Genomic DNA, 22,381 nt, shown 5'->3' on the forward strand with positions numbered 1-22,381 from the left:
CACATCTCTTGGTATTTGTTATCTATCAAATGACTCACCATATTTCAGCATCAGATATTTCTCTCAGAAGCTCTAAGAAGCTCAAGAGCTGCACGCTGCTTCAGGAATCACACATCAAACACACAAACACACACACACTTTAACTCTGCTTGCTCACAGTTTGACAAAAAGTGCGTACACGGCACGCACACAGGTGCACGTGTGACACGCAGAGGTGTGTATGTCCTCGATAACACAGCTGAGCCAACAACGAAGAAAAAAACGCGCGCGCACGCGAACAAACACACACTCACACACAATTTGGCTATCTGTCCTGTCCATAGTGCAGTGGCCAGTGGTGATAACACTCTCCACTGGACCAAAACCCATCGCTCTTTACACACACGCACCTCGTCCAGGCTCTGTGAGCTGGGCTGCACATTTGCCTGCTGGCATCTTTCTTGAAATCCTCAATGAAAGTTGTGAGAGCAAAGCAGAAAGTTGATAACGCGCCATCAACACACAAGAGCCGCACACGAAATACCTGCACACACGTGCACGAGCATAGAAGAATGTCACCGCCGTACAAACCATGCAAACTGCTCTGTTCCAGCAAAGACGACTTTGCCGCTGCGTTTGCACGCGAGGATCTTATTCTTCATTAAAAATGGGAAATTCCCAAATGTGGGCACGTGTTTGAGCCCACATCTGATTAAAGCACGAGAGCCTACGATGGTGAAGGCGGCGACAAAGGCTACAGCGGGACGTCCCCGTGTGAAAACATTACACTCATTATTTACCTGCTGCTGGTTGTAACAGTTTATTATTCTGTAGATTCTCTTTGTTTTTTCCAACTGTATCAGGATTTCAGGAAAAACATGGAGAAACGTGTCGACATGCTGAGCAGTGAGGCTGCTGTGAATCACTGAAGGTAAATGTTGACTGTGAACTGATTTTGAATACACAGTTAAATATACAGTTACACAGTACTGTACTATTCCATGATTGTTGTCATTGTTTTGCACTTTTTGCTACTATTTATATGCAATTTATTCCTACAATTTTATCTTTTGAACACCTGCAGAGCTGCAATGTGCTGCATAACAATGGAAATACAGATGTGTTCTATTGGATTCTACTGTATCCCTACAAATCAGTTTTTTAGTGATTACGCGTAAGAAAATGAGACAATGCATAATTGGCTCTGTTTAATATTGTGTGTTAAAAAGAACTAATTTTATTTCATTTTACTAGCAAAAACCTGTCTTACAGGTGGTTTTTATCAGCCCTGTGATAATATATGCAAAAATCCAAAGAACTGGTATTTATAATAAATCTGTTTTAAAAACATAGATGTTCATAATTCCTGGATGCGCTCATACTAAGTTTTGTTGTGATTGGCCCACCCGTTCAGGAGGAAATCATTACATCATTATAGTTAGAGGTTGAAAGAACAGCGCCACAAACACAGACTTGCAGTGTTTTGTTCCTCTGAGGCTGAGAACGCCACAGCTTATGGTCGTACCACCCTGACCACGCCCGATCTCGTCTGAGCTCAGATGCTAAGCAGGGTGCAGCCGGTTAGGAGTTGGATGGGAGAGTGCCTGGGAATACCAGGAGGCAGAGCGGGTCATTCAGTCTAAGTATCCCGAGTGTGAATGTGTACGACTGTTTAACAGGAAGCACTTAGGTGTAGAAAAAAAGTGCTTGTGTGAATTAGAGATGCATGTTCGAGTAGAGCAGAAAAGCTCTACATAAGAACCATTTACCATTCAACACAACCAGTTCTGGACTTCTTTCCAGTCTGGCAGGTACACACTGTGACACCACTCATGCACATCTACTGATAACTTAAATTTGCTGCTTTATCTTTGCTGCACGTCTCTGAACGACGCATGAATATTCTCTCCTCATAAACATTTCCAAAGTGCACTCACAGCACACAGTAACTTTATATTGTCACAGTCAGCAGATGCAGACTGTGAGAGCAGAGGACTGTGGTGGATAAAAGATACAAAACAGAGGGCGACAGCTGACTGTCAAAATAAAACAGGAAGTGCAGAGACGCAGAGCTAAGACACACAGCCAGGGAGAACACACATGACAGATGGACTAACACACGGGGAAACATGTAACCACGCGGCGACGAGGGCAATCTAATAATAATAATACAGAATAACCTCAGGACTAACTAAATGAACTTAAACCTAAACCATAATACAAAATGACATCAAAATACAAGAAAGCTCAGACGACCCAGGACACTGATGATTCCACTGAGACCACGACACGGTGCTTCCTCCCTCAGCTCATCTTACCAAACGACACAAACCAGTGTGGTCATCATGAGAAATGATGGCTTCTGCTGTTTAAACTCAGAACTGCACGACAAACACCACAAATGACGCTTGTAACATTTGTTGTGAGTTATTTCCATGTTTCCACGGCTACTGGCAGCAGCGCTGTAAACTTTGATCGTGGTGCTGGATGCTATACGGAGGATTAATACGTGACGTTAGAGCTTCTGTGGCGTTTCGATGCTGAAGACTCAGGAACAAACAAATTAGAGGAAGTCATGCGGGGGCTCGAAACCAAAGAGTCCCCAATCCTATTTGGTCTTCACCCAAACTTTCTGAGGCCAGACTGTAGGGAAATCATGCGTGTTCAAAAACAGATAATAAGTCATGACATGTTGACTCATTCTGCCCTGCTGGCAGCCCGAACACACAAACCACACAAGTCAGAGAGAGTCTGTGTTCAAGAGAAAATGTGTGCGTTCACACGAGCTTCCACACTTCTCAGTTAATGTGAGAGCGCCGGTCCATCCTCGCGATCCCTGCGCCTGTGTCTGCTCTGGCATATGTGTCTGATGTATGTCTGCATTCTTGTATTGTGTGTCTGTGTGTGTCTAATGGATGTTCAGCAGTCATCAGACCAGTCAGGCACCAGTCCCAGACAGCGAGGTCAGTCATTCACTAATCATATTAACATTCCTCTATAATGACCCAATGCATAGCTCTCCCCTTTCAGACATGTCTTCTCTCCCTCCATCAAACTGCCTGTTTTCTCTTGATTTTATCAACCTCGTCTTTTGTTCCCCTTCTTTGTCTCAATGACCGTGCAGACTCCAGCACCGTCCAAAGCACCCAAGTCAGATTTCAGAAGAACCGACATCGATTTGGTTCGATCTGCACTCACTCTGGGTCACAATTACAACACCAGCTGATCAATGGAAACGTAACTGATAACAATTCTGAAAATACCGTACTCTTCCAGCAACTTTTCCATCAAATATTCTCTAGTTCTGTTTTTTGTTTTCACACATGACTCAATGTCAAACAAATATCTCCTGGTTGAGCTCAAGTCGAGTGTTTTGGAGATAAAGTTAGAGAAGTTAGGTGGAGAGGGTTTGGATGTGTGTGAGTGGATACAGTGAGTGGACAAAGGATGATGAAGATGGGGGACCTGAGGAAGACCTCAGAGGAGGTTTTATGGTAGCAGGCTAAGGACTGGCTATGGCGCCCCCTAAAGGGCTCGGCTGAAAGGAGAAGAAGAAGAGATCTGCCGCGTGTTAAAGTCAACGTTAGTGTCCAGTAATGGGGAGCATTATAGTTCTGTATTAGTGTTTTATTTAACCCTAGTTCAGGATTATTTACAGTAAATGCAGATTTCCAGGCGTGCGAGGAGCAGCTGAAGCTTTAGCACTTGACCCTCCAAAAACCAACATGGCGGTGGAAAAATGCTAACACTGAGTACATCACACTGACTTCTTCAATCATTTATATACAGTCTGTGGTGTGTGTGTGTGTGTGTGTGTGTGTGTGTGTGTGTGTGTGTGTGTGTGTGTGGGATCTCTATCGACACCAGGTTTGCTTCGACTGTTTTCCAGCCAAATCAAATGGAGGCTGTGTGACTTGGCTCAGAGCAGTCTGAGTGGTTTTGCATTTGGCTTAATGTCCTGCAGCGTCTTTCATTACAATACTGCAGTAAGCTGTGTGAGCCACGCAGTTACTTCAGAGGAAGAACTAACTCTGACTTTTTAACTTTGAATCGTGGTTTATGATTAACGCCCTGTTTTTCTCTCTGTGCTGCAACGTGACAGTGCAAACAGATTTATGCTAGTTTTCACCTTTACCTGGTTCTTATTCTTCAAACATTAAACAGGTTTCAGGTTTCATCCACTCAACAGCGCGCACACACACACACACACACACACACACACTCTCTTGGTCAGTCACTGTGAATGATTTAGCTGTTAATGGCTCCAGATCTCTGACAATAAGTCAGTCGTTAATTGCTTCAGCCTGTCATAACCACCAAACCTTGCCTAAGATGACCTCATGACTCAGTGTGTGAGCAGCAGCTTAGCTCAACGACAAAGTGGTCCACAGGGACTGAGGAGAGACCGAAACAGCGCAAGAGAGAAAGGCGAACAATGACTGCTTGAACATGAGAGCATCTCTATTATTCACTGAGACAGTGTGTGTGTGTGTGTGTGTGTGTGTGTGTGTCTGGGTCCACTGAGCTGACACTGATCTCATCTTGTCTGACATGTAACCTCTTGACCTGCTACTGGACATGGACATCATTCATCAACACAGATGCACAGCAGTGAGAGAGCAACCGAGACAAAACTACAAATGTAAAGATTAGCAAAGCGCTTCCCACAAATCAGAATCTGGACATCTGCTCATGTTGACGCCACAGACTTCTCAGGATAGTGACTGAGGCAGCACACGAGTAACTCTGTGAGCCTTGAACCAAGTTACATGCACATGCAAACGTGTTGCAAACAACTTGTCTGTGTTCAGTCCGCCATTTTTGTAGTTCCTGCTCACATTTTTTGGGATGTAACGTGTCTCTGCTCTCACATTAGCCAGTAACTCTTTGCACTCTGACCGACTGACCTTCATTTTCTTTCTCATCGGGCAGTGAACACGGCACACTATACATACTGAGGCTTATCACCAAAATGAAAGTAGTTTTCTTAAAGGACAAGTCGCCAAGCATTATAAATGATGTAAAGGTTCGATACTCAGCAGGAAGTCCTAGGTTAGGAACAATCACAGTAAGGCTCTCTCTTTGACCTTCTGTTTTACACGTCAAATCTTGCTCAGTAATGCAGAACGTCTGCTCTGCAGACACTTTGTCTCTCTCGTCTTATTGTTTCTGTCATTTTTCTTCCTTCTTTCCATCCAACAGTTGTTCTGGGCCATCGGTGAAATCCCAGTTTCCTTTCTGTTCCATTACATTCAGCACATTTGTGCCGTTCCAACGGTCTGCTTGTCCTTATAAGGCCTGAGTGAGAATCAGCACTGGGCTCAGTCTCGTGATCATATAGGAAACATCTCTGACTGCATCTGTGTGTACACTGTGACTGTGGATGGAGGTGTGCGATCACGTGCTATTGGCTGGGATGTTGTGCGTCTCACACAACCTTTGCAGAGCAGCTCGTGCGAGCAGCCTGACACAGTGTATCCCCTTTATTAGCATTCATTTCTTTATGCAGCCAGTCAGCCAGTTCTGTATTCAGCGAAGCCAACAAAGGACTGCAGGTCTTACCACGCTGTTTCTGGAATAATGCTGATGTGTCAGATTATTAATTTACATTGCTTTACTCCAGAGATGCCAAACACTAAACTTTATCCAATTTGTGCAATGGGTGAAATTTATAAGCGGTTCAATTCTTGCTTGAATCTGTCAGTGAAGTAAATAAAAGACCTTTTTTGCAAAAATGCACAGCACGGGGAAAGTACTCAGTGACAAAGAGACTGTCTCATATAACTGAGCTGCAATTTAATATAACTTTATTATATTAAGGCTGCGGAGAGAGAACATTAGAGAATATGAACTGTGCAATGGGTTTTATGGGTTTTTCCAAGAGAAAACCACCTGTGGTTTTAATATAAGCACTAGGCAGAGTGTCTATGTGCAGCATGCAATAGCACGACTGCTCCTGAAACTGCCTGCATGTGTTACTTATGTCTTTTTCCATGTTTGAATATAGATTTTTGGCATCGATGCATGCACGTTATTTTCCGTGCATGTCTTTTAATGTGGATTTATTCGTGCAGATGTAGAAACGACACCCCCTTAAACTCCTTTCCTTCAGTTATCACAGTGTCTGCTAGCAGCAGTGCAGCGTTCAGGTATCAGGACTTAGCCGTGGCTCAGTCAGGATGCAGAACAGCACAACTGTGTTTCCATATTCCACCGTGTCCAATTGCTTGGAGATGAGTCTAAATAGATGGACCTATTGATCAACTCAACCCACCGACAAGAGCATTTTATTTCTCAATGTCATATTTAATAGAAAAAAAAAACGATGCACCTCTTATTAAAGTGGAAAAAAGGGAAATATTGAGGTTTAGAGAGAAAACATGCTCAAAGGCCATGAACCGAACTGAATGTGATAGAAAATTATATTAGGAGGAAGAAGATGCAGGAGGGATGAGGAGCTCCGAGCATCTCTCTTAACCCTGCCGACTCTCTGCTACAAGGTTTAGTGCTGTTCGTTCTCACTAAGGCTACGTTCACACTGCAGGTCTTAATGCTCAATTCCGATTTTTTGATCAAATCCGATTTTTTTGTCTCCTCGTTCACACTACAAATAAAATGCGACAGCAAACGCGCTCTAGTGTGAACGCTCAAAGCGGCCCGCATGCGCAAAAGAAGATGTCACACACAACGCGCTCTGTTTAGACCAAGAACAAACAGTATTGTTTGACTGATGGCCGTTAATATAAAGACTTCGGACTTTACGTTTCCCAATTTTTGCTTTAAGTTATTTTGTTATTTACATAATAATGTAAATAACCTAATAATGATCCTTATTGCTGTTTTAGAGAGGAGCGGTGCTTCAAAGGATAGCTGCAGATTTCTGTCAGAATCTGCAGATTATACAGTACAAATAAAATGTTTACGTTGTCTTCCCAACAGTTTCACTGACATCTACACTGGATGGCTAGGAAGCGTTCGCGATGTCTTCTCGGGCGCTGATAATTGGCTTCAGTCTTGTGTCGGTGACGTAAAAGGCGGATTTAATGCGACTTGACCGTTCAAACAGCAGTCGCTTTCTAAAACATCGGATATGTATCGGATTCAGGACCACATACGAAAGTGACCCAGATCGGATTTGAAAATATCGGATTTGCGCCGTTCACACTGTCATAGCATGATCGGATATGGGTCGCATAGGGTCAAAAAAATCGGATTTGATGCGCTTTCGCCTGCAGTGTGAACGTAGCCTAACAGAGGTTTGGGGTTTAATCCCGTTCTCCTATATATGTATCTCCTATACAACACTCAAGGAAACACGAACATTTCCTGTTTATAATTTCTAAAATGAAGCGTTTCAAGGTCCCAAAGGGAAGGTGTGTGTGTTAGTACAGAGTCATGCCCTGACACGACTGTGAAAGGACAAACACAAAATTCTGAAGGGTGACGACACGATGGACTCGATGTTGGATTCTGGTGGTTGTGATTTATTCATCAGGCCAAAATCTGAAGTTTCATTTGGAGATAAAATTTGATAAAACGCTTTGAGTGTTCGAGTAAAACATTAATACCTAAGAATCAGTCCATTTATCATAATTAGTTTTTGATGTTTTGTTTTTAATTCAGCTCAGTTTACAAAGTGGATTTTATTTAATTGATTGAAAATTTTTTATTTGTTTTTTAGTTAGTTTTAGTCATTTGAATTGTTATTGTGTGGGAGACATGTCAGAGGTGAGGATTAAGAAAACTGGTACAGATGTTACAATAAAAACATGGCAGAGATTTAACACCACTCCCTCTCTATGCTTCTATATAACTTTTATTTTAGTCAACTAGAATATTTTCTCATCTAGGTTAGTTTCCTATAATAACCTGGGTGACTTGAACATGTAACAGGCCGACTGGTGACTGACTGCAGGTCTTCCTGATGGACCTGGATCACAGAAAGTGGGATTTATAAACGTTTACGTGTGAAAGCAGAGATCTGTTATTAACACTTTAAACTTGGGAGGAAGTATTTCACTAACATGCTCTGTTCACGCTGCCTCCACAGCAGGGAAACTGTGTTTATGTTAGTCAGGCGTCTGAAACTCGTGACTAACGTGACACATTTTCCCACATTGTGCCATTAAAGTGTCTTAACACGGTGAAAAAGGTTGTTAATGTGTGTCTACGTCCCAGCATTTGTGACCTGTTTAAAGCTTCTGTCTGCTAAGGACAGGCTCAGGATAACTTGGAGGTTAAATGTGGGGAAAACCCCAAACTGCCCAAATCTTCCTGATTTCTTTGAAATGGACGGTGGGTTTAATTCCCACCTGATGCTACAAACAAGAGTCGAGGTGTCAGACAAATAAGTAAAAGTGAGAAAGCGGCAGACAGAGTGAACGTAGGATGGGCCAAAAAACAAGATGTGTTTTTATGTGGGAAAGGTTCTGGGAATTACTGCGCTGGGATTTTCCCAAATTCTACTGTGAATCACACAATGGTGCGCCTTTTTCTGACGAGGTTGGAGAAAATCCTGGAGGCAGTTCAGAGGACTGGAACCTTGAACCAAAAAAGACAAACAATCGCACAAAACACGCTCGCCCACACCCACAGACACACACAGACGCCCCTGTCTATGTACAGGACCGGACATGGTTCTAAGAGTAGAGGGAACTCGGGCTGCATCAACAGGATATGATAAAAAGTCCTATTATACACGTGCACGGGCAACATTCATAGATGAGCAATTTTTCATGAGCTTTTTTCACTTTTGATCTTTGCTGCCAATAACAATAAAACTGAATCTGCTCCATGTGTCTCGCTGAAGCTGTTAAAGGTAACAGTGACCTCTCCTTTAAATATTACCTGCAAATAATTCTATTCAAAGGAAAGTAAAGAAATAAACCTACAAAGAAGCTAAACGTCTAACCGATAACAGGACTTGCTGTTCGGTTTGATCAAAGGCAGAAAATCGATCTGCTGTTCTGGCAAAAAAAACTTTAACAACAACAGACCTCAAAATACCCCAAATCCAGAGTGGACGGCTCCCTCCGCCCCAGCACGGTTAATAAGATGAAGCTGAAGTTCAGCTCGCACACAAGAATGCAGCTACAGCTGCAACTCAAGCCTGTCAAGTCGGCGCAACGAACACGAAATTAAAAAGGCAAATGCAAGTGAACCGCATTGCCTAGCAACTGTGACGAAGAGGATAGAGTCATCATCAGAGAAGTGGATGAGCTCAGCGGTTACAGAATTTGACAGGCATTTTCAGGGAGTGCAGGAAATAGAGGACTTTGTCAAATTTAGCACAAACTTCTGCAAATGTCAAGCTTCAGGAAGCACATTTGCACCGGCACAGCGGGGACGATCGGCAGGAAACGGACAATTTTAGACGTTACACGAACGAGAAGGAAGAAACAGAAAGGACGACAAAGATACAAATTTGTGCAGATAAACGAATCAGTGTGTTTGTTTGAGGGGGAAAGGTCAGCAGCGGGGGATTTTTCTTCATTTTACCTCATAGTCATGAATAACATTTATAAGAATATGGAAATAAATTAATAGTGTTTAGAACCACAGAATGGACAAAGCACGAGATTATGGTGATAAACGAGCATCAAACCAGCAGAGGCTGTGCCCTTTTCTAATATAAATATAAAAAATATCAGAATACAGGAAGGACTGCAGACTGTAATCCACCCCTTTATCAGGCCTGTCCACACCCACTCTTTCTCACATCGCTGCTGTTTCAGCGCAGCTGCACTGGCTACATGTTACATTTACAGGTGGTTTAAAAATGTTACAGCACGTTTCCAAAGCGTGGATTAAATCCAGGTTACATCACAGGTCACAGAGGCCATCCTGCCCACATCTCCGGTCTCCCGTTTGCCTCTAAATGAAGGATCGGACCTTTATATGAATTATATTTACGTCAAAAGTGATTGGCCACTTTTAAAGCAGTGATGCTTTACAATGAGCTGCTTTATTGGGAGCGCAGAGGAGTCACAGCTTGTCTTATAATCCAACAGTTTGTTATCATTAAAGCAGTGACAGCTGTCAGTATTTCCACTGTTACACAGCAAACACACTCAGAGTACACCCCGAAGGACACGGGTGAAACTAAAACTTCATGTTTGATGTTATGGTGTGATTGTGCCATCATAGGGCGTTGTATTGGAAAAATAAAAAGTCTGTTGTACAGCTCTCCTCACGCCCTTTCATATGACATATTACTCCTTATGGATTTTTCCAAGGTCAACTTTGACCCTGGACGCTAACAATGAAGGTGCTAACCTAGCTAACAAAGGTACTCGTGTCCCCCCAAGCCAAATGTGTTGTTGTGAAGATTGAAGATGATCCATAAAAACCTTGTGGGTAACATGAAGTCGTTACTGATTTTGGTCTGACCTTGACACAAAAATGAAATCTGCAGAATTTACGTGCGCGTGTTAAAGAATTGCTGCACCTGTGAATTGAAACTATTCGCTGATGGACTCCATCAACAGGCATCTCCGAAAACGTTAGAGCACTTTTGCAAATATGTGATGTCTTGATGAATCGAGCAGACATTTGAAGTTTACACAGCAACATTCTCGCATGAAAATATCTTAAAAGTTTATTTTGTGACCCAGACAGAGTAATATTTCAAACTCCGCCACTCTGTGTTCCTCCGCCACTGCCTCCTTTGAGTTTTGGATGAAATGGATTCTGGGATATTGCATTTCGTCATTTCGAGCTGATTGGAGACCAGAACAGCCAATCAGATATTTTTGCATCCAAGTCTGTGATTGGCTGGTTTTGTGGCACAAATATAACGGTGTACACAAAGAGTTGAGCGCGCACGGGCAGAAATGTTGAGAGCGCGAGCAACACATTGCGAGCGAGCACAAATGCAAAAACTGAGCGAGAGGGGCAGCTGTTGTGTGTGCGTGTGTGTGTGTGTGGATAACAGCAAACACTGAAATACATTTTTTGCATGCAGCAATGAATTTTGTTCACTCAAATTCAGCTTTTCTTCGCTCAAAATAAATTTCTCTTCAAAATGCAACACTTGCACCTGCAATTTTTTTTTTACGTGCGCTCAAATTTTTTTTTACGTGCGCTCAGAATAGTGGCACAAAAATAACGCCATACGGCGATGAGGTTACACCGGTAGGAAAACAAACCAGCTCAGTGAGTAGGCAGATTTAAATTTGAAACCTGAGGTCGTTTTGTTCTGCCTCACATAACAAAACAACATTAGTAATTAAACGACTGACTGTAAATGAGCACGCATATGTAAACCCAAAGTACGGCAAAACTATCTGATGGTTGCTCATTATAATTTAATCTAATAATAAAGTCGGTGTCACACCACCCACCATAACAATTGGTTTGTGTACAGTACTCTGTGTGAATAACTGTGTGTAAATGTGTGTGTGTGGGACAACACAACAGCGCCCTGTTGATTTAGTTCCCCGTCTCCTTAGGGAGAAAGTCTGTTGTTGTCTTCCAAAACACACACACACACACACACACACACACACACACACACACACAATGCGCTCACTTGTGGTGTGGCTTTTGTTGCTTGATAATTGTTTTTAGCAAAACATAATTTTGCTAGCGGAGACAGCTAACCCATAACCATGAATCAGTGAAATGGTAATGGAGCCATAGGGGGAAAAAGGAGAAGAGGAAACACGTCGAGCCCACTGTGGCAAAAATGCAAGATGGGCACTCTCTCTCTCTCTCTGCCTTTATCAGTGTTTTTGGTCTCGGCCGCTCCACACTTTACTTTTCATTTTGTTTACTTCTCAAAGCCACTCAGCCAATCCTATAAAAACACACATCAGACGAAGAAAAACAAACCAAGAGAAGTGGAGCTGAATTAGCCACCAGCTCGCCTCCATAAGCATTATTCTCTCCCCAATCATGCGACAGAGAGCCAGTCAGGTAAAAAATCGCTTATGCTTTAATTAATAAATGCATCATCCGTAATAAGAGAGGCTCGTTAGGTGCCGTGGCAACCGCTACTGGTCTTCCTTCCAACTTTCACACTTCAAACTTCATTTGCACCTCTGAAGCATGCTAATTGCTCGCACGCTCTGCGATATAAACGGCGACAAAGTTTTCTTATTTGGAGGCAGGGAAGAGTGTAATGCGAGGCTATCGATCGGAGGGGAAAGACGATTGCCCCCGGCGGGTCACAAACCAAATTACTTTTAGATGTGAATTAAAGCGGGAGCCGAGCATAAGTCTGGATAAGCAAGCTGTTTAGATGCAGTGACACAGGCGATCAAATTCCTAATCAATCATGGTAATTTCATTACTTTAAAAAGTCACAGATTTCTAAAAAATAACTTTAAAACAAACTTTTATTATCAGCTTGTTTTTGTTCCAAATGATCCACCCGGGCATTTCCTAAAGCGTCTGTCCAACTAAAGCTGCAAACGGACTGGAAAACAGGCACAGCGAGAAGAATGCACACTCCGGGGAGAGAGGCCACGGATGATGAGCGGGTTCAAACCTCTCCGGCTGTGAGGCAGCGGCGCTAACCACTGCAGCGCCGCGCCGCCCATAGGGGACGGTGCCAAACGCAATACCGCCCGGATCTTTACATTTTCCCACGCACACACCCACACGCAGATGTGGTTAATGTGTCACCTCGTAGTCGTGACATCGTCCAGCCCGACTGCATGTATTAATTATCCTTTTTATGTTTTAAGCTGGCTGTAATGAATGTTGACAGCGTCTGTGTACACAGAAGTAAAGCTTCTGACTCGGCCTCAATGAGCAGACTCGAGGAGTTCACGGTCCGGCAGTTAAACTGTGATTGCTGCAATAAACCTATCCGTTTGTTATAGCAGATTAATTTCAGCTCCTCGGTCCAGCGACGGGCCTCTGGCTTGTTTCCCACTCTGTGCGTCGTGTTTCTGGATGTTAGTAACAGCAGTCGGGGACGCGATCCACTGAGCTCACTCTGGGATCTCAGGTTTACTCATCCAGACATTAGTTGTGAGTATTAGTTAAAATAATCTACTCATTTAGGCCTCTTTCATTTGAAACATGCAGCTGATTTTGCAGGATCAAAATTATTATTATTTTTGTTAAACTGTTAAAACTTGCAGCACCTGTATAATCAGACAGTTACTGCACAAGGAGCTAAAGGAGCAGGAAAGAAAGCAGAACCGTATCGTCTAAACCAGCAGCTTTGTTCAGTCCACAACATATTTGCATGCGCTTCATTTGCAACGGTGGCGAGCGCAGTCATTGCAGAGTGACACCTGGTGCTAACGTGGGAGGTTGAGTTCTTGTTAGCACATTAATAATTTAACATTATTACGGCATCGCAGACGTGCTCCTCGGCGTCTTCCAGCGTGACTCAGCCAATCTGAGCGCAGACGTGATCGTGCCTGGATGTGAATTTGTGATTTGAAAAACACTACCTGCCGAACGACAAGCGCATAAAACCTCTACTTATCTCCTCCGTGTGTGTCATCCTCGTGAAAAGTGGATCATATCAGTCCCATCGGCTCAATGCCCACGGGAGCCGTTCACGTCAAGGAGCACCTTGCGACTGACAGCTAAAGGGCCTTCATCACTTGACAGGCGCAATAAAAGCAGTGATCATTCTGATAGAGAATAAGAAACCTCACACACACAGCACTGTGATCTCTGTGTGTGTGTGTGTGTGTGTGTGTGTGTGTGTGTGTGTGTGTGTGTGTGTGTGTGTGTGTGTGTGTGTGTGTGTGTGTGTGTGCGTCACTGTGCTGCTTACCCTGTGTGGGTCGTTTTCATGGCCTCTGCGTCGTGGGTCCAACTCTTCATATGGCGGCACCATTCCTTCTCTTCTAGCTTGCTGGTATTCTCGTCTCAGCTGCTGGATCCGGTCCATACTGCCACACACACACAGACACACACAGACACACACAGAAAACAAAAGCAAAAGGAAACAAGGCTTTAGATGATTATTGCAAACAGATATGCCAACATAACAGAGTAAGAGATTCTTATTGGAAAATAATGAGCATAACTGTGGGATGTATGGATGCTAACCCTGTACTGCCAACTGTATCACACTCAGTACGTGAGTTTGAGTGTGTTTTGGAGATTTCTTCATCAGTGTGTTTTCTGTAAACCCAGAATAAATCTTACAAAAATGCCACATTTAGGCAAAATGATACAAATTCATATGCACAAACTGATAATTAACTTAATTTGTCAGAAAGTTCAATAAACAGATTCGAGTTTTCTCATAAGTCAGAAATGTTAGTCTGAGATTTGGATACAGATGTTTTTATTGTGAATGCTCAGCCCGCCTTTAGCATGTCGCGCTTTTAATACTGTATTGAAACCTGAATTATGAGACTCCTCTGAGGCTGTTTGCACGCCTACAGAGTGGATCCCAATATGAAAAAACATGCATATATTTAACAAAATTATTTTCTCAGTTATAATTAGAGCACCATCTGGAAGCTCCAGAATTTTCTTCAACTCGCAAAAAACAGATTTTTTATTTTTATTTTTATTTTTTACAATTTGTCACATTTGCCGATCCAACTCAGAAACTGAATGAAAAGTTTTCCTTCTTCATTTTTGTGACCAAGAATTTAATGTCAAAAAGTACTTTTATTTTGAATTACTCTGAAATGCAACGATTTCCTATTCACAAACACTACACCAGCCTCCTTCTGTCAGTTTTAGTAGAATTTCAGGAAACTTTACATCATCGGTTTTATTCTTTTTTCCATGTAAGATATTCATGTTCGAATATTAGCTCAGTATGAAAACAAAGACCTGAGACTGGATTGATGGACATTAAAAAAAAAAGGTAAATATCTTGATTAAGTATTTGATGTATGAAGCAAAAACTCATCAGCAACCATTATATCTATACTGTACAATTTCCAGGTAAATCAGAGGTGGCCGAGCAGAATACAGTCTATGTGATGATTTGAGATGGAGTGACTCAATACATATAACACTAAATGACATCAATTCAATTTTATTTTATTCAAACAGCACCACATCACAACAACAGTCGCCTCAAGGTGCTTTATATCGTAAGGTAGACCCTACAATAACACATTTCTTACATTTCTTAAATGTAAGAATTCTTTCTTAAATCTCGCATCTGACAAATTCTCTCCATATGGAAAAGACTAAAACTAAGACTGAAAATAATAAAAACTAAACAGAAACAAGAAAATCTGCTCTGGAAACAAAACTGAAACAAAACTGAATTAAAAACAAAAAGTCAAAATAAAATAAAAACTAATTATAACATACAAAACTATAAGAACTGTTTCGTGTTCATTCTGATGCTTCCAGGCTTGTATAAGCACAAACTGCTGAATTATACAGTTATTACACTTTCTCAGAATTTCCATTAATGTAACACAATAGCCTGTTCAATTCAGGTCAATGTTACTTATATAGCACCAAATCACAACAACAGTTGGTTTATACTGTAAGGTAGATCATACAATAATACTGTGGTGGGGCGTGGTTTGCGGTGCCGTGTGGACGCACCTGCACGGCATCCGCAATCACGCCTACCGTGTTAAAACACGGGGACTCAGGAGTTGTTGTGGTGGTGTGACAAAGGTGAATAAAGATGGCTCAAAATGCAGATCTGTGGTCCCGTTGTGCCTTAATTTCACCACAAATACATACAGAGAGAAAGCCAACAATCATATGACCCCCTATGAGCAAGCACTGTGGCGACAGTGGGAAGGAAAAACTCCCTTTTAACAGGAAGAAACCTCCGGCAGAACCAGGCTCAGGGAGGGGCGGGGCTATTTGCAGCGACCGGGTGGGGTGAGAGAAGGAAGACAGGATAAAGACATCATCATCATCAGATGGCCGTCCTGATGATCAATGAGGAAAAACACACCATCCCAAATGAACACTTGTCTTCTAGTCCGGCTACAAGTACAATATTAATTTAATTTAATCTCAGCTGAGAAAATGAGATTTGACACTGTTACACTGGAGAGAAATACAGCACTGACAAGCATTCACACGTTAACCTGTAGCAGAAAAGGGAAAATCAGTGGGGACGCTACATGTGCTGCAACAAGGACACTGTGGATTTAGGCTGAGGGGCAGTTTTAAGTGGCTACATTGGATTTTTCTTAAATTCGTCAAATAAAAAGTCACAGTTGAGGTTGGCCGGGGATATGTGGTTGCTTATCACCCTGAGATGGTCCTTTACCCCCTTGATGGTAAATGGACTGGTTCTTATACAGCGCTTTTCTACTCTGAGCACTCAGCGCTTTACACAACGAATTCATTCACCCAATCACACAGACTGTTAAGTGCTCCCTATCTAACATTCATACACATTCACACTCCGATGGATGCATCGGAGGGAACATGGGGTTAGTATCTTGCCCATGCAGACTGGAGGAGACTGGGATCGAACCACCAACCACTGGCTGGTTCCGGTTAGTAGCCAGTGGTTACCACCTGAGATACAGACACCCCACATTTTTTGATCTCACATTTCACTATCCACGAAGCACAGGGGCTAGCCAGCAAGCAATGATGTGTGTGCAACACACTGATTAAGGCGGTGCGATCTTAGACGTCTGCACTGATGAATGACATATTTTACTTTGTTGAGATTTGGAAAAGTTAACGGTTTTGGTTAAAATAACGTTCATACGGTTAAGCCTATTTGTGTAAACTGTTACGATGAGTTAATACAGTCTTGGCCAGGCATCTGTAACAAGCTAGGAGTGGGACCTCGGTGTGGCCACGTCCTCTGAGTTACTTTTCTTCCTGCGACCAAACAATTTTCTTCCCTGACTGAAAGTGAGTCCACTAGAACGGGTCAGCGTCACAGAGGAATTAGACAGAGCCAGCTGGGTACATGCAAGCATATCTTCAGTTTCTGTGAGCACACTTCCAAGGACCAATATTTTGATCTTTGTCACTTTCTACATCTGTATCTGTTTTTCCATCTTTTTTTATTTTTCTCTTGCAAAAACAAAAACATCAATCATTTTATGAATATGCTTTCTCTCTGTCAGCACAGGAAATATGCAGCATATCAACACTGAACTCTGGGCTCAGGCACACACACAGACTCACTCACCCGTGCGTAATGGAAATACAGAAAGTCATATCATACACATATGTACCCATATGCACCATCAGGACTACAATTTGCAATTTCATGAACTGAAATGGTACGAGGAGAAAAAACCCGCACTGATGCAAAATCAGGTGATTTCTAAAAAGTCCGAAAAATAGCAGCACACTCACTTTCACCTCAAGGCTTCCTTTGAACAAAACCTGGGAGATCATGCATGGATTCTGGTCCCATCTACATTTCAGTATGTGTGCTTCTGTAAAGCTTCAAACTGCTTATTCTAGCTTACTGGGATTTTCTTATTTTAGGTTTTGAACCAGGTGAGAAATCTCAAATATTCTCATAATTGCACAAACTAAATATTAAGCACCCCTGAAAGCATACATGCATGTTTATTTCAAAAGAATGCTTTTGTAGACTTCTTTCGGACTAATCATTGCTTTGCTGTCTGCCCTTTCAGATCAGCCCGTCAATGAGCCATTGTCTTCTGACGCAGCTAAGAAAAATAGATTAAAAAGTAAGAATTATGACCTTATATGTCCAGACACAGAGGCAGGAATAAATTCCACAGTGATGATGCCGGAGTGGGAAAAACAGAATTACAACACAGCAAATACCAGAAGCACTGTACTAGAAGTGTAACATTTCTTCTTAGTCAAAAAACAGTTAGTGTGATTTCATAACCATGTGACATACAAAGTGCTTGTGATGAATGATGTTAACAGAATGGAATTTATACAGTAAACTGCTTCTGTGTTTCACTGGGTATATTTCTTACCATTGAAACCAGTAAAGTCACCAGTTGCAGTGAACCGAGTTCTGTTCTATCAAAGAGAAATGTCCAGCTTTATTTACTCTGGAAAACCTAATGAAGGAGTCAAATATGAGCCAGAGAAGCTCAGTCCTGACCGATGACAGCCACACATCGATGAGTTAGTGAGGATATGCTGCTCTGCCAGTAGTATTACATTTAGGCTCTGTTAGCTGCTGATAGCCCCTGTTAGCATCTGTTAGCTGCTGTTAGCATCTGTTAGCCCCTGTTAGCTGCTGTTAGCATCTGTTAGCCACTGTTAACTAGCGATGGGATTTTTAGAGAACCGGCTCTTTCGGCTCCGAACCGGCTCTTCAGGTTGTTTTGTTGCTTTAATTTATTTATTATTAACAACAATATAAAATTATGGCAAAAGGAATTACTAGTGTAAAAAAGTGGTTTTATTTATATATATTTATATATAAATATATGCGGTGGCCCCTAGAGACAAAACATGTACAAACTCCAAAACACATTTCTAGCGTTAATTGACCTTCCCAAACAGAGCTACCTAGATCACTTAAATTACACAATTGAAAGCATATGTGTATTGTTTGTGTATTTATACACAAGCACTCATATATATATTCAAATAATTTTAAAAAAAAAGTTCATTTTCCTGTTACTACCACACAACAAATCCGGTTGTTGGTACTTGCTGGCTTGTGTAGCCACGAGGTAACAAAAGCTCAACACTGCCCCCTAGCATCCTGGAGCACTTCTGTTGTGTTCTGTACGTGTTTTGGACTTTGTACGTGCTTCTGAGTTTTTACATGTTTTGGGGTTTGTACGTGTTTTGTGTCTAGGGGCCACCGTAAACATACTTTTATTTATTCACTCCACATAAAATGTAATAAATAAATCATATAATACAAAAAACAACTATTTACATTTCAACTTTTAACTATTTAAATTTTCGGCTTTTTCCTTTATAAACAAATTTAAAGTGAAACAACACAAAACGCTGCAAACCAGAACACAATTAAATATAAATTAAACTATGAAAACAAAAAGAACATGCACATTCTAATGCAAAGACAGTTATGCAGGTTACACTTTCCAAAATAATTTGATAATGTAAAAAATACATTCTAAACGAATGCGTGCACATGACCAGAATGACTCAAGTAAAAAAATATAGCATGGAAAGAAAAAAATTTCAATGCACTTTTAGTGAGAAATGATTATGAGAAACGAGCTCCATGACCACAAGTTTCCATCAGTTTCTGTGGGTTTCATGGCCATGGCTGCATTCAGATTAACAAATGACATCTGTTCCTTTTTGATGTGTCTCAACCAGCAGCACTCACGCACACAGATGGAGACGTTCATGAAACGTCTTTGAAATGCAGGTGCAGGTATATTTTTATTCACATATCAGGTTTGTTGCAGTTGGTCGCTGACAGTCTGGCTGGCAGGCAAAGAAGAAAAGAGGTGGCCTAAGTGATCTAATTCCTGGGAAAGAACATAATAATAACCATTGTTCAGGAGGTAATTTCAGCCGACACTGAGAGGGCCTCTAACGGCAAATGAAAAACAAGGTCACTGCTGCAATCTTAATTCAAAGCTATATTTTTTACAAGATAAAATATTTAGGTGGTTTAAATGGTGCAGCTCTTCATAAATCTGTGATATCATACTGTGCAAAAGTGTTGAGCCACCTCATTTCATCATATTTTCAGTTCAGTTCATTTTTATTTCAAACATTTCAAACATGTGCCTTCACAATCATTACAAAATATCATTCCATTATTTGTTTGAAAAGGAGTAGGCTGAAGTATTTACTTATTTGTCCCTACCCCCTCAAGTTTTACCTCTCATTCATTTAATTTTTTTTTGTCTTAAATTAAACAAACAACATATGAAACATATGAAACATATGAAGTAAAACAAAACATAACATACATAAATCAAAAACAAGAAATTAGCAAGCCCCACCACAGTATAGTTTCTTTCATATGAAAAATACAGAATGTGTATATTTGCAGATACACAAGTTATGGAAAAACAACAAAACAAAACAAAAAAACAAAAAAGAACCGCAACACCATTACCAGCAACATTACCGTCCTGGGTTAACCCCGTTTTCTTCATTCTTATACTTATTTAAAATTAGGTTTTTATATTTTACTTTAAACTGTTTTATGTTTTGACTGTCTTTTATTTCTTCTGTTAGACTGTTCCATAATTTAACTCCTGCAATTGAGATTGACATAGTTCTTAAAGTTGTTCTAGCACTTTGTATTTTTAAATTCCATTTCCCTCTTAAGTTATACCCACCTTCTCTTTCTATGAACAATTTACAGATTTCTTTGGGGAGCAATTTATTTCTTACTTTATACATTATTTGCGCTGTTTTAAGCTTCACCAAGTCTTGGAATTTAATAGCTTGCATTTTGACAAAGAGTGCATTTGTATGGTCCCTGTACCCCACATTATTTATTAATCTAATGGCCCTTTTCTGTATTATAGTTATTGTTTGTGTGTTACTTTTGTATGTGTTTCCCCAGACCTCTACACAGTAGCTCATATATGGCAGTAGTAAAGCACAGTATAAAATGTGCAGTGCTTTCTGATCCAACATATGCTTTGCTTTCCCCAGGACGGCAATGCCCCGTGCCAATTTCCCCCGAACATAAGTAATGTGTGGCTTCCAACAGAGCTTGTGGTCAATGATCACCCCAAGAAATTTTATTTCATTTACTCTTTCTAAATATACATTGTCAACACATATTTCTACTTCGATGTTTTTCTTTTGGTTTCCAAACAACATAAATTTGGTTTTATCGAGATTCAATGATAATTTATTTATATCAAACCACTTCTTTAATATCGTTAATTCCTGTGTGATCATTTCCAAAACCTGTGGCAACTCCACACCTGAACACAGTATATTTGTGTCATCTGCAAATATTACAAACTTTAAAATCTCCGATACTCTGCAGATATAATTTAAGTACATAATAAACATTTTTGGACCCAGTACTGAACCTTGAGGTACTCCACAAGCTATATCCATCAAATTAGATTTATATTCATTTATTTGTACATATTGTTGCCTATTCCCTACATAGCTTTTTAACCATTCCAAAACCACTCCCCTAAACCCGTACTTTTCCAGTTTTTTTAATAGAATTTCATGATTAACAGTATCAAACGCCTTCTTTAGATCTAAGAAAACTCCGAGCGCATACCTCTTATTATCCATACATTCCGTTATCTTTTCCATTAAATCTATCAGTGCCAAAGCTGTTGATCTGTTGTTTCTGAACCCATACTGACTATCTGTCATTAATTCATATTTTTCCACAAAACTGTCAAATCTTTTTATGAAGAGTTTTTCCAGTATCTTAGAGAACTGGGAGAGTATTGACACTGGTCTATAGTTTGTAAAATTATGTCTTTCACCGGTTTTGTAAATGGGAATAACTTTAGCAACTTTCATTTTTTGTGGAAAAACTCCTTTTTGAAACGACAAGTTGAATATATATTTTAATGGTTTTACGATACCATCAATAACTGTCTTTACCGTTACCATATCAATATCATTCCAGTCTGTACTGGTTTTGTTCTTAAGTCCTCTAACCATGTCATAAATCTCTTTCTCTTCCACTGCTCTTAAAAACATTGAGCTACTATTCCTTTCAATATTTTCACCAGTGTCCCTTTCTATTCCATCAACCTTTATTTCTTCTGCCAGTTTTGGCCCTATGTTTACGAAGAATTCATTAAAGCCATTTACTATCTCTTCCATGTTATTAATACTTCTTGTCCCTTCTATAAAGTACCCAGGGTAATCATTATTCCTTGATTCATTTTTGATTAGGACCTCAGCCATCCCAACAACAGACTGTTCTCTCTGTTGAGGTCAGGAAAGCGATTCCGCTCCCTGAAGACCAACACAGAGAGACTGAGGAGGAGCTTCTTCCTGCAGGCGATACGGTCTCTCAATCACACCACCACACAGTACTGACCCACACATATGGTTCTTACACACACACTGGACTTTCTGGACTTTGTTTTTGCACAACACTGGTCACTATATTCTTCATTTCCAGTTAATACTTGTACAGCTGCTGTTATTGTGTATATATTTATTTATATTTAGATTTCTTCATACATTCTTATATAGTTCTATATTGTGTATTGTGTATTTTGTTGTACAGTTATTTTATTTTCAACTTTAATTTATATATTTTATCTTATTCTTCCCAGTTAAATTTACCCTTCATTCTAATTTGTGTTGTACAGTTATTTCATTTTTAACCTTAATTTATATTTTATTCCTTCCTAGTTAAATTTACCCTTTTTAATTTTTCATATTTATTTCCTATCTTATTCATAGCCTTTTCCTTTTTTGTTTTCTTTAGGTCACGAGCAGTTGTCCAAGCATTTCACTACATATCGTACTGTGTATGACTGTGTACGTGACAAATAAAATTTGAATTTGAATTTGATTATTCTGTTTAATACATTCCATATATCTCTTGTGTTATCTTTATTGTGTTCTAACCTTTTAATTTAATACT

The 22,381-nt window shown here is 40.6% G+C and overlaps 1 protein-coding gene across 4 annotated transcripts in view; it reads right to left on the reverse strand.

The window, feature by feature from the left end:
• LOC147312090 (partitioning defective 3 homolog B-like) overlaps positions 1-22,381 on the reverse strand; it is a 219,468-nt gene that overhangs the window by 35,967 nt on the left and 161,120 nt on the right. For all 4 annotated transcript variants that reach the window (XM_086267748.1, XM_086267747.1, XM_086267746.1 and 1 more), the window contains one exon: positions 13,721-13,838. In XM_086267748.1, the coding sequence (XP_086123874.1) occupies positions 13,721-13,838 (118 nt within the window). The remainder of the gene's footprint in view (positions 1-13,720; positions 13,839-22,381) is intronic.

Source organism: Aulonocara sp. 'chitande type north' Nkhata Bay, linkage group LG16 (assembly GCF_057382095.1).
Source record: "Aulonocara sp. 'chitande type north' Nkhata Bay isolate Kocher_YH1m ecotype deep benthic linkage group LG16, A_spYH_male_GT1.1, whole genome shotgun sequence".
NCBI classification, from domain to species: Eukaryota; Metazoa; Chordata; class Actinopteri; order Cichliformes; family Cichlidae; genus Aulonocara; species Aulonocara sp. 'chitande type north' Nkhata Bay.